Source organism: Arachis ipaensis, chromosome B6 (assembly GCF_059453495.1).
Source record: "Arachis ipaensis isolate K30076 ecotype BB chromosome B6, ASM5945349v1, whole genome shotgun sequence".
NCBI classification, from domain to species: domain Eukaryota; kingdom Viridiplantae; phylum Streptophyta; class Magnoliopsida; order Fabales; family Fabaceae; genus Arachis; species Arachis ipaensis.
Window position 1 is genome coordinate 118,812,789 of NC_142441.1, and position 14,958 is coordinate 118,827,746.

General features: G+C 35.6%; 1 protein-coding gene across 1 annotated transcript; it reads left to right on the forward strand.

The window, feature by feature from the left end:
- Positions 1-5,263: 5,263 nt before the first annotated feature.
- Positions 5,264-8,750, forward strand: LOC148562463 (uncharacterized). Its single transcript, XM_088490894.1, has 4 exons — positions 5,264-7,093; positions 7,354-7,945; positions 8,028-8,467; positions 8,595-8,750. The coding sequence occupies exons 1-4, from the start codon at positions 6,575-6,577 to the stop codon at positions 8,748-8,750; spliced, it is 1,707 nt and encodes a 568-aa protein (XP_088347020.1). The 5' UTR covers positions 5,264-6,574.
- The last annotated feature ends 6,208 nt before the right edge of the window (positions 8,751-14,958 follow it).

The following is a 14,958-nucleotide window of genomic DNA, read 5'->3' on the forward strand; positions in this document are numbered from 1 at the left end:
CAAAAATTTCTCTTGTTTTATATTGTAGTTACTAGTTACAATATGGTATGCAATTTTATTAACAAGTTTTTAATTATTGTTTAGAAGTAGTTAGTTTTTATTTTATGTTAATTAAATTTTTAATTATTAGTAATAACTCTATTTTTTGATAGTGTAGCAAACAACTTATTTTTTTTGTTAATAATATGGTGTTGCAGTTTTATGTTACTAATAGATATTATGATAGTATTAATTGATAAAATGATTATTATATAGATATTGGGCTATGAAAAATTGCAAATAAGCCTAACAGGAAAAGTCTCTCGTAAAATTTAGGATTTTTTTTTTACTTGTTAAACTAAAAAAAATGTTAGCAATGTGTTTGTATTATTTTTATATGGTTAAAAGAGAAAAAATTATTGTGATTTATGAGGACACATGAGATATTTGATCGAGGTGATACATGTTTTTGTCATTTTTATTACTGCTACTGTAGTTCTTTGTTGTCCTCTTCTTTCGCTACTCCTACCATCTTCTTCCTGCTTTATCTCTACTCACAATAGGTCTTTGACTCCCAATTGCTTCTACTACCCACAGACCAAATGCACAATGTCACTATTTCTCTCTCTTTGGCCACTACAACTAACAAGTCTTATTCAAATCGGTAATAACTAATGACAGAGTTTTACTTTGGTAATGTGGCCATGGCCCCCCAAACCTTTCATAAAAAAAATTAGTAGTTCTATTGCATATAGTACTATTTGTTTTAATTGATTTTTTTATTTTTTAACTCAACTAACAAATATATAATATTGGACTAATCTATAGAATAAGTTTGGATACAGGATGTAGCGGTTTATAATATGTATGTAATCTGCTACAGGATGAACGGATTACATTGAAATTTGTGTAAAATAAAAACCTTTACAGGGTATTACGGTTTTTAAAAAAATTTGGCTATGTATAAACCGCTATAGGGTTTAGCGATTTATGTAGAAATAAGGTGTAGGGTAATCTGTTGTAGCCTGTAATAAATTATGTGTACGTAAATTCTCTAACATTAGACATGTTTTCCAAAACTTGTGTGTTGAATATAGGCTATGGCTTAAATAAATGGGAGTATAACAAAGACTATAAATAGTGAAACAAGTTGGAGTAAATCACTGAATGCAAGAAGTTCTATCATATAACAATTTGTCATATCTTTTATTTACTTATTTTATTTGAAGTCTATTAGGTATATTTTGGTTGTTAGATTTTATGATATTTTTGGTATAATTTTGTATTATTTATGATTTGTGATTGTACTCGATAGCAATAAAGAAGGGGATAATTTATAAATTAAAACTCTTCTCCCCAAACTTGGGTGGAGTATTAATAAACTATCTAAAAAAAACAAGCTAAGCTAATTCAACAAGCATCAATTGTGACCATGCCTTTGAAAAGAAAAACAAAAGTCATACTATATGGAGTAGTTTATTCTTGTTCACTTAAAAAAATTTTGAATTTTGTAACAACATATGTTTTTGTTAAAAAAATTATAACAAAATATATATGGTGTTATAAAATGTGATTATTTTGCATTAATATGTAATTTTTATTACAAAATATCATAATTTGAAATAAATTTAATTTTTTTATAACAATTTTGTTACAAATATAGTTTCTGGTGTAAATATAACTGATGACTCGTATTCTCAACTATATCAACAAACTATTATGTGATGTTTACCAGTTTGTAAAGTAATTCTGAGAATAAATTGATTTTTTTATTATTAATTTAAGTTAAAATTATTTTAACATAAAAAAAGTGAATTATGTTTGTCAATTTCATGGAAAAATAATAATAACAAAAATTTTTTTACAGATGCTGGAGCATTATTTTATCTTTGACTTCTATCTAAATCAATTTTAAGACAAGAATATAATCAATTCTGAATTGGTTAAAGAAGATAAAATTTGAGAGTAATTTGGACAACAGTTTGTAACCCAGTTAAGAGAGCATCTCTTCTTGATTTTTCTTGTGTTAATTCTCCCAACGGATTATGTGTACATGGATTTCTCTATATATCCTTTTACTTTTCTGAATTCTTCTAGAGTAATGCAATAAAGCTAGGAAACTCTTCTCACTATCAATTATGAAAATGACACTCTACTTCTTCACATTTGTCTTCCACTGGCATATATATAGAGAATCTCACACATAATCCGCAGGCGGTAGCAGATTACCCTACACCCTATTTCTACATCAACCGTTGGATCCTATAGCGGTTTATACATGGCCCAATTCCTTTAGAAACCGCGATATCCTATAGCGGTTTCTACTTTGTACACATTTCAATGTAACCCGCTATACCCTATAGTGCATTATGTGCATGTTGTAAACTGCTACACACGGTAGCAGTTTACATAAATTAAAAAAAATACAAATATGTAATTTGTTTTAGAAAGTCACAAATTATTTACGTAACTTACCCTAATTTTATCTACTAAAAGTATCACTTAAACAAATTCAAGTACAAAAACCTTTTCTAATTTTGTCGCTTGCGGTCTCGGTGAGTGAGATTAGAATCTTTTTTAGTCGAATAGTCATTTTTTGTGCAACTAGAACACTAAAGTTTTGAGATTTATCACTCGTGGTAATTTTTATTTCTTTCTTTCTTATACACTTAATTTAGTTTTATTTTATTCTTTATGAGTTTTTTTACTGAATTTGTTTAGATAAAGACATTTAAATATTCAATAATTATTGTAATTTTTAATATTTATCATTCTAACTATAATTTCTCTAAATATTTTTTAGTTTATCTATTCTAATTTTTTTTTACAACTATATAAGGAAAAATAAAAAAAATTGATACAATTTTTAAAAAAAAATGCTAATATTCAAAAACAATAAAATATAACTTACAACAATAATTGTATTCATAATTTTTATCTGTAAAATTGTTCATTTATTACCACACTAGTAACAAATTTTAAAAGTATTTATATTTGTAAATTTTATTTTAATATAAATATCATATAATTTTCCTGTTAAATTCATCATTTGCAAAAAAAAATTTTCAAGCAAGCTTCACCACGGGCAGTCACTACAAAAAATAGTTTAAAATGCATTAAAATATTGCAATTTTGTAGACTCGTTGTAATATTTGGGTAATAGGGTGTAAAAATAGATTAAACGCATAAATCGCCATTTTATTTAAGTAAAAATAGCTATCTACCATTTTAAATAATGAAAAATGACATTATATCCTAAAAAAATGGCAATTTTAAACTGTCATTTTAACCAATCAAAAATCACATTTTTACTCGGTTAAAATGGTAGTTTGAACCATCATATTAAATGTGATAAAAATTGCCATATTTACCTTGGTAATTGTAGCGATTTTTTAAAAATTATTTTTTAAAAACCACCGCAATAATCAGAATGGCACTCTCGATTACAACAGTTCTTAAAAATGTCTTTCTTGGGTATAACAATGGTAATTACCTCAAAAAATTACCGTTTTAACCATAACTTTTTTTAGTGAGTGACTTTTTCGGCTAAGATGGAGACAAGAAAGAAAAAGACGATGGTGTACGCAATATAATAGAGGCAAAACCCATCTCATAAGAGTAAAGAGCAGCATATGGCACAAAGAGATACCATACAGATACCATCTAAAGTGGTTCTTGATAGAATGTCATTAGAATCTTAACTTCATTTTTCTATGACTTTTGGCCACTTTGGGGGTAGGGATAAAAGATGGATGTTGGTTGGTTCTGGTAGGAGTGACTAGAGTCTAGATTACTTATCAACACATCACAAACATTAACGGGAGTATGATCAATTTAGATATAAATATTAGTAAATATTAGTGCACTACTAATTGAGGATGAAGTTGAGAATTATCTGGTGGATGCAAACAATGATGATGGTGGTAAGCCTAGTGCAGGTAATCTACTTGTGTTACATTAGATTGAATTCATTTTAATATTAGATGTTCTTATAGTGTAAGAAATCTAGTTGTGTTTATATTAGAAATGCATTTTTATTTTATCTACTAAGTTTTGTTGGTAATGATATGAACTAATAAAAGGTATCAATTTATGTGTAGGTAATGCAAATATCGATGTAGATGGTGCTTTAAGTCCAAATATTTAAAATAAGGACTATGATATCAAGATTGGTCCATTACGGTGAAGCAAAAAATAGACATATCCCTTTGATAACTAAGAACATAATAGTTAAAAAATATACAAAGATGATAAAAATATAAAAAAAATTGAACAAATAGAATATACTTTTATTTGGGTTTGCATGATTGATTGTGATGTTTGAAGATATGATTTTGAGTTAATGATTAATATGAATTTGTTTGTAATGCTTTGTTAATTAATTTTTAGGATTAATATTGAGTTGATGATTAATTTGAATTTTTTATGCTTTGTTGGTTAATTAATAGGGTTATATTTGTTCATTTGTTATGTTATGATTATATAATGATTTAGAATTAATTATTCTATAGTTAATAATGTAGTTACTAAAATGTTGAATTATAAATTTTGTCTAAAATCTTATTTTATTTTAATGCGTCATTGTTTGATATATAAACATTAGAAAGTAGAGTAAAAGACATATCGGTCCCTAACCTTTTTAAAATTGGACATTTTCGTCCCTTAAGATTTGAAAATACTTTTAACCCCCTCACCTTGTAAAATCTGGGACAATTGAACCCCTCCATTGATTTGGGTTGGAAAACGTCACCGGAGAAGGCTGATGTGGCTGGGGGGAGTGTGACCTGTCCGTTTAGGTTGCTGAGCTAGATGGGATATTAAAATTCGTAGGACAAATCGATCCCTCACACACAAAACGACGTCGTCCCCTTCCCTTACCCCTATTCAGATAATGTTATTCCTATAACACCCAGAAGCCACACCTGTAATTACTGAAAATCCTACCAGAAGACAAACAGTTTCTTTCTCCCTCCAAAAAAAGAACATCTTCAACTCGTTGAGAAGGTGTTGTGTGCTCAGTGGATGTTGCGGGTGGCGAAGGGTTTGACAGGCTTCGTCTGGCAAGAAGCTGCCGTCTGCTACAGAGGTAAGGGTATTAGTGGAATATACTGTTCGTTCGTGTTTAACTATTTGGTAGAATATAATGCATCGGGTTGGGGTTAGTCATGATCGCATACTCTGTTTCGGGGATGAGACTGGAAAAAATTCTATAGGGATTTAACTGATTTAAATTTCTCAGGCACTTGATCTAGGGTTTAATGTGTGATTGCTATATCTGTGCATAATGCAGATGGTTGATATATATGCTGTACCTATTTTTCACCATAGAGGTCATTTTGGTAGAGGACCCAGTGGCACTCTTGAGTATATTGGTGGGAAGGTTGAGAAATTTCCAGAGATGGATTTGGACTTTGTGAATTTTGGGGATTTGGTTACACTATTCAAGGGTCTAGGCTATGCAACATACAGGGCAGTGTATTGGTATGACCCAACCAGCAATGATCTTGAGTCTGGACTGCACATTCTGAGAGGGGATGCAGGAATAAATGAAATGCGAGAGAACAAGCTGAGAAATTCAACTAGCAACGAGTTCTACATTTACTTCGATCACCCTGTTGATGAGCCGCAGATTGTGAAAGAAGATGCTGTTGCCGAACAAGGGCCAGAAGAATTTGATGATGCAGTTGATGTAGACAGTATCATGCGGGAGCTTCACTCATCACCATCAACAGCAGGGGATGGGAATGGTAGTGGGGAGGACGAGCTGTATAAACCTCCTCCGAATGGCACTGGAACTAGTTCTGATGATGACTCTTCTAGCTGTGATGAGGAGAATGATGTTATGAAGAAAAGAAGAACTCTGAAAAGAAAGGAGAAAGTGCTACCAAAAAGAAGGGTCAATGTCAAGGAAGGGCCAGGGACAGAGTCAAGTGGGAACAAGAGAGGTGCTAGGAGAAAGACTGCAGGTGTGCCTGATGGCAAAGGTACCAGGCCAGCTGCCAAGCCCAAAGGAACTGGGCCTAGTGCGAAGCCCAAAAGAAACAGGCCTACAGCCAAGCCCAAAGGAAGTGTGCCTAATGTCAATCCCCAAAGAACTGGTGCTACTATGCATGCTGAAGAAGATGTCCCATCTGTACAGCCCAATGACAGGCCTCCAATAGGGCTCTATGTGAATGAGGAGGATTCAGATGATGATGACCCAGTTTATGAGTATGCATCTGAGGACCTTCACACACTAGTATCCTCAGAGGATGAGGGAGACAAGCATGAATTTCCAGTCTTTAATGAAGAGTATGGGTTTGGAGAGGGGAGATTTGAGGTGGGTACCAAGTTTGCAACCATTGATGGTTTCAAAGAGGTTGTCAAAGATATGTTCATAGCTGAGGGGAGAGAACTGTTGTGGATAAAAAATGACAAGGAAAGGGTGAGAGTTGCCTGCAGAGGTGAAAGCTGTCCATGGCTAGCACATCTATCTTACAACAAGACACTGCTATGCTTCTAGGTTAAGACTTACAAGTCTGAGTACACATGCGCAAGAGATCTGGGTAGTAATGCTGCTGATCAACACTGGATCAGTAAGAAGGTGGAAAAGAGAATGGGAAGTCAACCTCATATGACAACTAATAAGGCAATTGATTTCCTCAGAGAAGAGTTTAACTTAGTTGTGCATCCGAAGATGGTATATAGGGCAGTAAAGGAAGCAAAGGAAAGGCTAGTGGGAAACGAAAAAGAACAATATGAAAAGCTCAGGGATTATGGGATGGAGATTCTCAAAAGTAATCCTGGGTCGACAGTAAGAATTGATGTAAAGCCTATCCGTCAGTCCCTCCCTGTCTTTGACAAGATATATATCTGCTTCGAGGGCTGTAAGCAAGGCTTCAAGAGTGGATGTAGGCCTTTCATCCATCTAGACGGAGCCTTTCTTAAGACATACCATGGAGGCCAGTTACTGTCAGCAGTGGCCCAGGATGCCAACAACCAGTTCTATGTTGTGGCATTTGCTGTTGCAAGATCTGAGACCAAGGAGTCATGGAAATGGTTCCTGACACTAGTTCAGGAAGATCTGGGTGATGCCTCCCAATTCGCTTGGAACTTTATGTCCGACCAGCAAAAGGTAAGACTCTTACTTTCCTTTATGTGTTTAGTTGTTGGTGTTTATTGAAATAGCCTATAATATGCTTAGTTATTGGTGTTTATTGAGATAGCCTATAATCTGTTTAGTTGTTGGTGTTTATTGAATTAGCATATACCCTGTTTAGTTGTTGGGTTTGTTATGGTAGGCTATAATGTGTTTAGTTGTAGGGTTTGTTAGGGTAGGCTATAATGCTGTTTAGTTGTTGGTGTTTATTTGTTTTCAAAAATATATTTGAATAGGGCCTGCTACCAGCATTAAAAGAGGTGATGCCAAGGGCACATCATAGAAACTGTGTCATGCATATATGGAAGAACTTTATTAATCAGTTCAAAGACATGCACATTAGAGACATTGTGTGGGAGTGTGCTAGGTGTACAACTGAACCAGAATTCAAGGAGAAAATGGATAGGCTGAAGGGGGTTAACAATGCGGCATGGGAATATTTGATGAAATTTGAACCTACCACTTGGGTTAAAGCCTATTTTAGTCATGGACCCAAGGTGGATAACCTGACTAATAATATGTGCGAAGTGTTCAATGCAAAGGTAGTAAAATACAGAGTTAAACATGTGTTGACAATATGTGAGGAGATTAGGTGCTACTTAATGAGGAGGATGACCAAGCACATTAGATTGTTAGAACACCATAGTGGTAAGCTAGCACCAGTTCAGGAGAAAAGGTTGCAGATGAAGATAAAACCAAGCAGTAGGTGGATAGCTGATTGGGTGGGGGATAATGAAAGAAAAAGGTTTGAGGTAACCAGAAAGAAGACGAAAGTGGATGTGGATCTAGTCAAACACATCTGTTCATGCAACACATGGCAATTGACTGGTAAATAGTTTAATCCAATTAATATGTGCTCGTCTTATGTAAAGTTATGCTGGTTTACATGTAAGTTTTACTGATTATGCAGGCATGCCGTGCATACATGCTATTGCTGCTATCAGAAAGAGGCATGACCAGGTTGAGGATTATGTGCATCCATGGTTGTGTATGGAGTCCATTCACAAGACATATGCACATTGCATCAAGCCCGTTCCTAGTGAAGAATTCTGGGCTACAACTGAGCAGCTGAGGCCTGCCCCGCCACCTATCAAAAGGCCTATTGGGAGGCCAAAGGTGCACAACCGCAACAAGGACTCTGCTGAGGCTCATATTCAGGGAGACAAGCTGAAAAGAAGCTTCCAGGTTACATGTAGCAAGTGCAACGAGAAAGGGCACAACTATAAAACTTGTAAAGGAGCTCCAAGCAACCCCAACTGGAAACCAAAGAAGAAAAAATCCAAGGAGACAGTTGACAACTCACAAGCTCTGGTGCTGCTTCCCCTTTCACAATCAGCCCCTCAACCAGAGGTAAGCCAGCACAAAAAATACTTTAGGACCATTTTATACTTCTTATTAGAGAGTCACTTCTAAAAAATTGGTTAGGTTAAGCACTAATTACCCTATTTGGTTACATTGCTGTCTCTTTGTTACATAGGATCAAAATCAATCACAGGGTGAAAAATTGACTGAACCTAGTGCTGGGGAGGCATCTGGGTCTGCACCAGTTTCTGCACCAGTTCCTCCATCCCAGCTGCCAAGAATGGACCAACCAGTCTCCAATGCTGCTTCACCTACTTTCAGACCTAAGTAACCAATTGTCCGACCCCCAACAAGTGCAAATCCACCACCAAATCTAACACCACACACAACAAACTCAAAGCAGATACACCAGCAGGGGACCCTCGAAGGAGACCTTGAAAGCAGCTACCAGTGCCACAAAGAGAATTCTCAAGCCTCAGAGGAAGTGAACAAAGCAGCATGATTTCTGTGTTTTTTATTTTTGGCTAGTTATTAGCATGACATTAGACAATGTTTTTTAGAAGAGTAATCTTGGAAAACTTGTTTACATGCCAACCAGACATTTTCATATTTTGGATTTAACTCATGCTGTTTAGCAATGTTTTGGATTAAATCAGATACATTGTCATTCTAACATTTTGGTTAAAATCTATCCAGAATTACTATCTTGTATAATGCTTGGAATAATGTTTAGATGTTCTAAATACAAAACAAAAATGGATTCAATCCACTAATACACTTTTCATTCAAAAGCCACCAATGGCAAGTTCCATTACAACTAATTCCATGTACATCAATCATACCCCTTCAACATACATACAGCAACAACAACAACTACTATACCAATCACAGTTATATGCCACAAACTCAATTTTTTTTTGCTTTCAATAGACAACAGCTTTCTCTCTAACTCTTCTATTTTTTCCTCAATATCTTGATTTCCAAGCAGCTGTTCTTCAACGGCTACTCCCTCAGCTTCATCCACCGCACCCAAGGCTTCAGGCTCCACGGCCCTAATTTTTTCAAATGTTCATCCATCCAGACAAAGTACCGGCAGTACGGTTCTTTAGCCTGGAACAAAATTTCAATGAATCACCCATCAACACCCAGCACACTATAACCCAACTATTGTAAAAATCGCTCACTTACCTTGAATAATGGACACCCAAGAAACACTCTATTAGGGTTACTAGTCGTTCTTGACTTGTACATAATGGCATAAACGCCACAGTAGCACTTGGGCGCAATCGCAACTCGCGAACATCCTCCTAGCACAGCGCACGAAGATCCCCTCCTTGTCTTGTACATGAAGAGCTCCCTTCACTCATCATGGACGATCGCAGCATCAACACCCATGTCTTCCTCCAAGGTTATCGATCAAATAGGGGTAAGGGAAGGGGACGACGTCGTTTTGTGTGTGAGGGATCGATCTGTCCTACTTTGTTGTTGTTTTTCAGATGCAGGTCGCAACCCACCTCGGTGAGTTATTTGATGGTGACAGAGCGGAGGACCTTATTCCATTTTTGTTGCCATTTTGGCCACTTGACTAGTTCTTTCACTTTTGTGTTTATATTGCCTTAGAGGCTTACTTTGAGAGAGGTACTTTGTATAAGCTGCTTTACTTTCAAAACTCTATATGTCTGTATATTCTAGTCGACTTAAACTCCGCGAGCTGCGGCTAGTTCCTTATAATTATTATACTCTTATATCTATATATGTTCTATTCTCTTGCATCTATACCTTGTATCTTATGCGTTAGCTTCGTGTGAACGTTTTGCGCTTTTGTAATTCTATTTTTGAGCTTAATCCTTCATCGGGCTTCTAAAATATATTATTTCCTTCTATATAAATATGTATAAGCCTTAGAATTGTCGTAACTTTTGATTAACCTTTGCTAAGGCTTAGGGTAATTTGGGTGTTATAGTATTCATTCTGAGACATAATTGGTTGGCTCATGCCAAGTCCAACCTCAGCCTGACCTTCATGTTGAACTTTTTGGTGTTGAATTAAAGGTAGATTGTGTAAATCCTGAGTAATTAGTAAATAATTCACCAATAAATTAATTATTTAAAAAAATTAACTATAAAATTAATATTTGATCAGTTAGAAGAGTAGAAATATCAAAAATACAAATTTTAACACTAATTTCAAAAATTTTAGCCTAAAATTAGGCCAACGGACTAAACTGGATGAACCGGGTCCAAGTAAGCCCAAGCCCACACACTTACCCATGTATATAAGCTTTATTCAGCTCGCTCTCCCCCTTCCATCAAGTGAAACACGCTGCATATTGAGGGGAGGAACCAAAAACCAAAATCATCTTCCACTTCAATCTTCCATCGACCATAACTTCTAATCTGAAGCTCCGATTGATGAACTGTTTGTGGCCACGCATTCGTCTCGGAGTCCTCTTCATTTCTATTTAAATAAAGTAGTAAGAAACTTTGTAAATTATGAGCAGTTTCTTTCCCCTTTTAAATTTGCATTTTAGTATGAATCTTGAGTGATTTTGATGATTTTGGTGGTTTATGTACAATTTAACACTAGATAATTGTTGGGTTTTGCCTCAATCATCAATGGATAAGGTAAGAAAACTCTAAACTCTTGTAGTTTATCCAATTTGATGTGCCCTAGTACTAATTTGAGTAAATTATATGAACTAATTTGAGTTTATGTTGAATTGGAGTTGAATTAGCAAATTGGAGTTCTTGGGACAAACCTTTGGGGACTGGAATCATTGAATTTGATTTGGAGTCTTTGAAACTTGAAGTTTGGCATTTGAGCTTAAGAAGGAATCGGCCAAGGTATGTTTTTGGTTTCTCGTAGTTAATGTTTAATGTCACGTGAAAATTTAGGCAAGTTGACCGTAGGATAAGTTGAATATGTGAACTTGTTAAGGTTTAGTGATTTGGTGAAAGTATTGAGTTTAGTTATGTGAATGTGTTGATAATTGATGATTATTATTATGAATGAGGTTGGTGATAGTTAATGATGATTGTGGTGATTAACGATAATGATATATTATTGTTGATGATAATAAGTGATGATGATAGAGTGTGTGGTGGAGTTATGGAAGGAATGGAATTAAATGAATTATGATGATGATCGGGGGTATTGTGGGGGTATGAGTATGAATTGGTTGAATGGGTATGAGTTGATATATGAAAAATGTTGTTGGTTAATTATTGATGAGTATTGATTTTAAGTATATTAAATTGAGAACTTTGAATGAATTGAGAAATTGAGAATTGAATAGTTTAAATTGGTTGAATGATTGATTAATGCTTGATGAGTATTTGGTATTGATTTTGAGTGTTTTGGAATTGATTCAGTTTATAGTGGTTTGGTTTGGAAATGAGAATTTGGAAAATAGAGGTTTTGAACTTTTTTGGGCAAAACTTGATTTTTAATGAACTTCAGCGGTTCATAACTTTAGCCTCGAATTTTGGATTTGAATGGATTTTGATTCAAATTAAATATAGTTTTAAGAGCTTAAAAACGATATAAATTTTATAGAAAACGGAGTTTTGTAGAGGAAGTTATGGATGTCAGAAGTTGGGTGCTGAAAACTAAACTTTTCCTAAGTTGCAGAAAACCAGGGTTTCTGGTGTGTGTTCGTACGCAAGCTCGTGTGCACACGCACAGACCAGGGAATGCATTTCGGCTCGTGCGTACGCATGAGAGGTTGTGCGTACGCACACCCTGAGGATTTTGCAAGTGTGCGTATGCACAGGAATGGAAGGCCACAATGATGCGTGCGTACGCACGACATGGGGAGTACGCACAACACCCTGTTTTATACTAAAATTCTGTTTTTTGTTATTTGACCTCTCTGGAAAGTCTGTAAACCTCTGAAACCACTATTTTGATGAAAATTCATCGTTTTTGAACTATCGGCCATTCCTCTGATTTTCCAAACCTTTTTTACACTTGTTTAAGGTTTGTTAGCAAGCTCTTAAGCCTTAGAACGATGGTGAGTATGTCAAATAAGTTGAGAGAATTTTTGGAAGGGTTTTGCGAAATGATAACTAAATTAATGAGGCGTTGGTAATGGTGAATGAGAGGAGATTGATAAAGATGATGAAAGTAATGATGAATAGCCATTAAATGAGATATTGTGACCGGGTAAGAGGCAGTGGTATTGTCCACTTGCTCTGGGTAAGTGATAAAGAAGGAGAATAAAAAGAATATTAAAAGTAATTACGAGGATAATGATTATGATTGAACAGTGTGACGGATACTATATCCCAAGAGTGTGCTGGACATTATATACCTGATAGATAGTGACTGTGACTATGATGAGGTGGATTGACAAAGGATTATGTTGAGTTGTGATTTCTGCTTGTAAGATTGGTTGTGTGTAATATGTTCTACTTTTGTTGCATCATTTTCTCTCTGTTGTAAAGTGTGTTAGGCACTTTATCCCATGAGTGTGTCGGGCACTATATCCCAAGAGTGTGGCGGGTACTATATCCCAAGAGTGTGGAAGCACTTTACCTTGTGAAGTGTGTCGGGCACTATATCCCATGAGTGTTGCAGGTACTATATCCCAAGAGTATGGCGGGTGTTATATCCCAAGAGTGTGGGAACACTTTATCCCGGGAAATGCAACGGGTACTATATCCTATGAGTGTGATGGACACTATATCTTGAGAGTGTGACGGGCACTATATCCCAAGAGTGTGGAGGCATGTCAGAGAGACGATATCCGAGTTAGCTACTGGGTGTGTTGGGTTCTGGCAAAGTAACTAATACGTGAGCTCACGGCCAGTAGGACAGGCATACATCACATGCATTTGTCTGTATTGTTTGAGCGTGCATTACTTGGGTTTGCCTAGTTGATTATCTATGCTTATCTGCTATATGTTCTATCTGCTATGACTGCATTCTATCTGTATTTTTCCTTATCTGCATTGTATGTGTTTGTAACTGAGAGATCCCTTGTTTGGTGGAGGAGTGACGATGGTTGTTCTACCGGTGATTTGAAGGGTTGGAGGAGACAGAAAGTGAAATGTTGGGTTGACAAGAGTGGAATAGTTAGATTAGAATTTGGATCCCTGGATAGATTACCAAAAACTTATGGTTTAGTATAATCTTTAAGTTTAAATCTAAATGTTGGAGTTTTAGGATTGCCTCTAGCTTTTCTGGGACCTTTTATACTAACCATGCGAGCACTTTACCATACTGAGAACCCCCGGTTCTCATTCCATACATGTTATTATTTTTCAGATGCAGGACGTGATGCACCTTGCTGAGCGTACTGGATGTTTCTTGGAAGCAAAGATCTGTATTCTGGGGTTTTCTATTTATGTATTAGCTTTTATATAGATGTATATTCTCCACTGTTGTATTAAAAACATGTTTTGTCCCTTTTAGAGGTTGACTTTCAAGAACTTGGAATTGTATTTGTCTTTTGGTTTATTTGTGGGTTGTGTATATATATATATATATTTTAGCCGACCTTTGCTTCGCATGTCGAGTTTAGAGCTTGATTATGTATCTATCTTTTGAAACTCTGTTTATATACTTGTCTCTTTAGTTTTTTGTATAAGCCTTTTATCCTATCGCCTTTCGAGTGTGACGCGTTTTTAGTCTTGTTTTGATCTTTCTTCCTTCTAAGGCTACTAGTTAAACTATTCTTCATATATATTTACGTATTTTTATTTTAGAGGTCGTAGCACCTCACCACCTTTAATTTATGTCTTAGGTGTAAAGTTCTGTGTGGTAGGGTGTTACAGATTGTCATTAGGTGCACCAACTTGATATGGTACATCAGCAGGTGGAATAGCATGGGCAGGGTTCACAACTGGAGCAGCAGTGGTAGGAACGGTAGGGTTGGAATTTCCACCTTTAGCAGCAGCAGCAGCCGCTTCTTCAGCCTTTCTCTTTGAGCAATTTCTCTTGGTGTGAGCTTTTTCCCCACAATAGCAACATGAACCTTCTTTATAAATTCTTTTAATCTTAGTCTTTTGCTTCTTGCTTCCATCGGGGCCCTCATCAGCATCCTTTCTACATTTTTTCTTAGATGCTCCTGGCATCTTTTTGAATTTCGGAGCTTGTAGTCTATTGAATGGAGACTTCTCCCACATTGCTTGGCCAGGAATAGGATTTAAATGGAATGCATATGTGTCATTATATGCATCTATTGTCAACCACTTGTGGCAAAATTCATCAGGATATTTTCCGGCCTTAGCCAATACAACACAAACATGGACACAAGGCATCCCTACACACAGAATTACAAATGATACAACCAACAATATATCAATATATTTGTATCAGAAAACCAAAACATGGTATCATATAAGATGAATCTTGATCATGTAACAAAAAAGAATTCATTAACTACCATTTAGTTGCCAAAAACCACATGAACATAACGTCTCTCCCAAATCAACTACCATATTGGTTGGGTGGCCAATGACTTCAAACTTTTCATACTTTTCGTCTCCAAACCATACAAGATTTCAACTCTTTTATTCCTTCCTTAACTTCTCTAA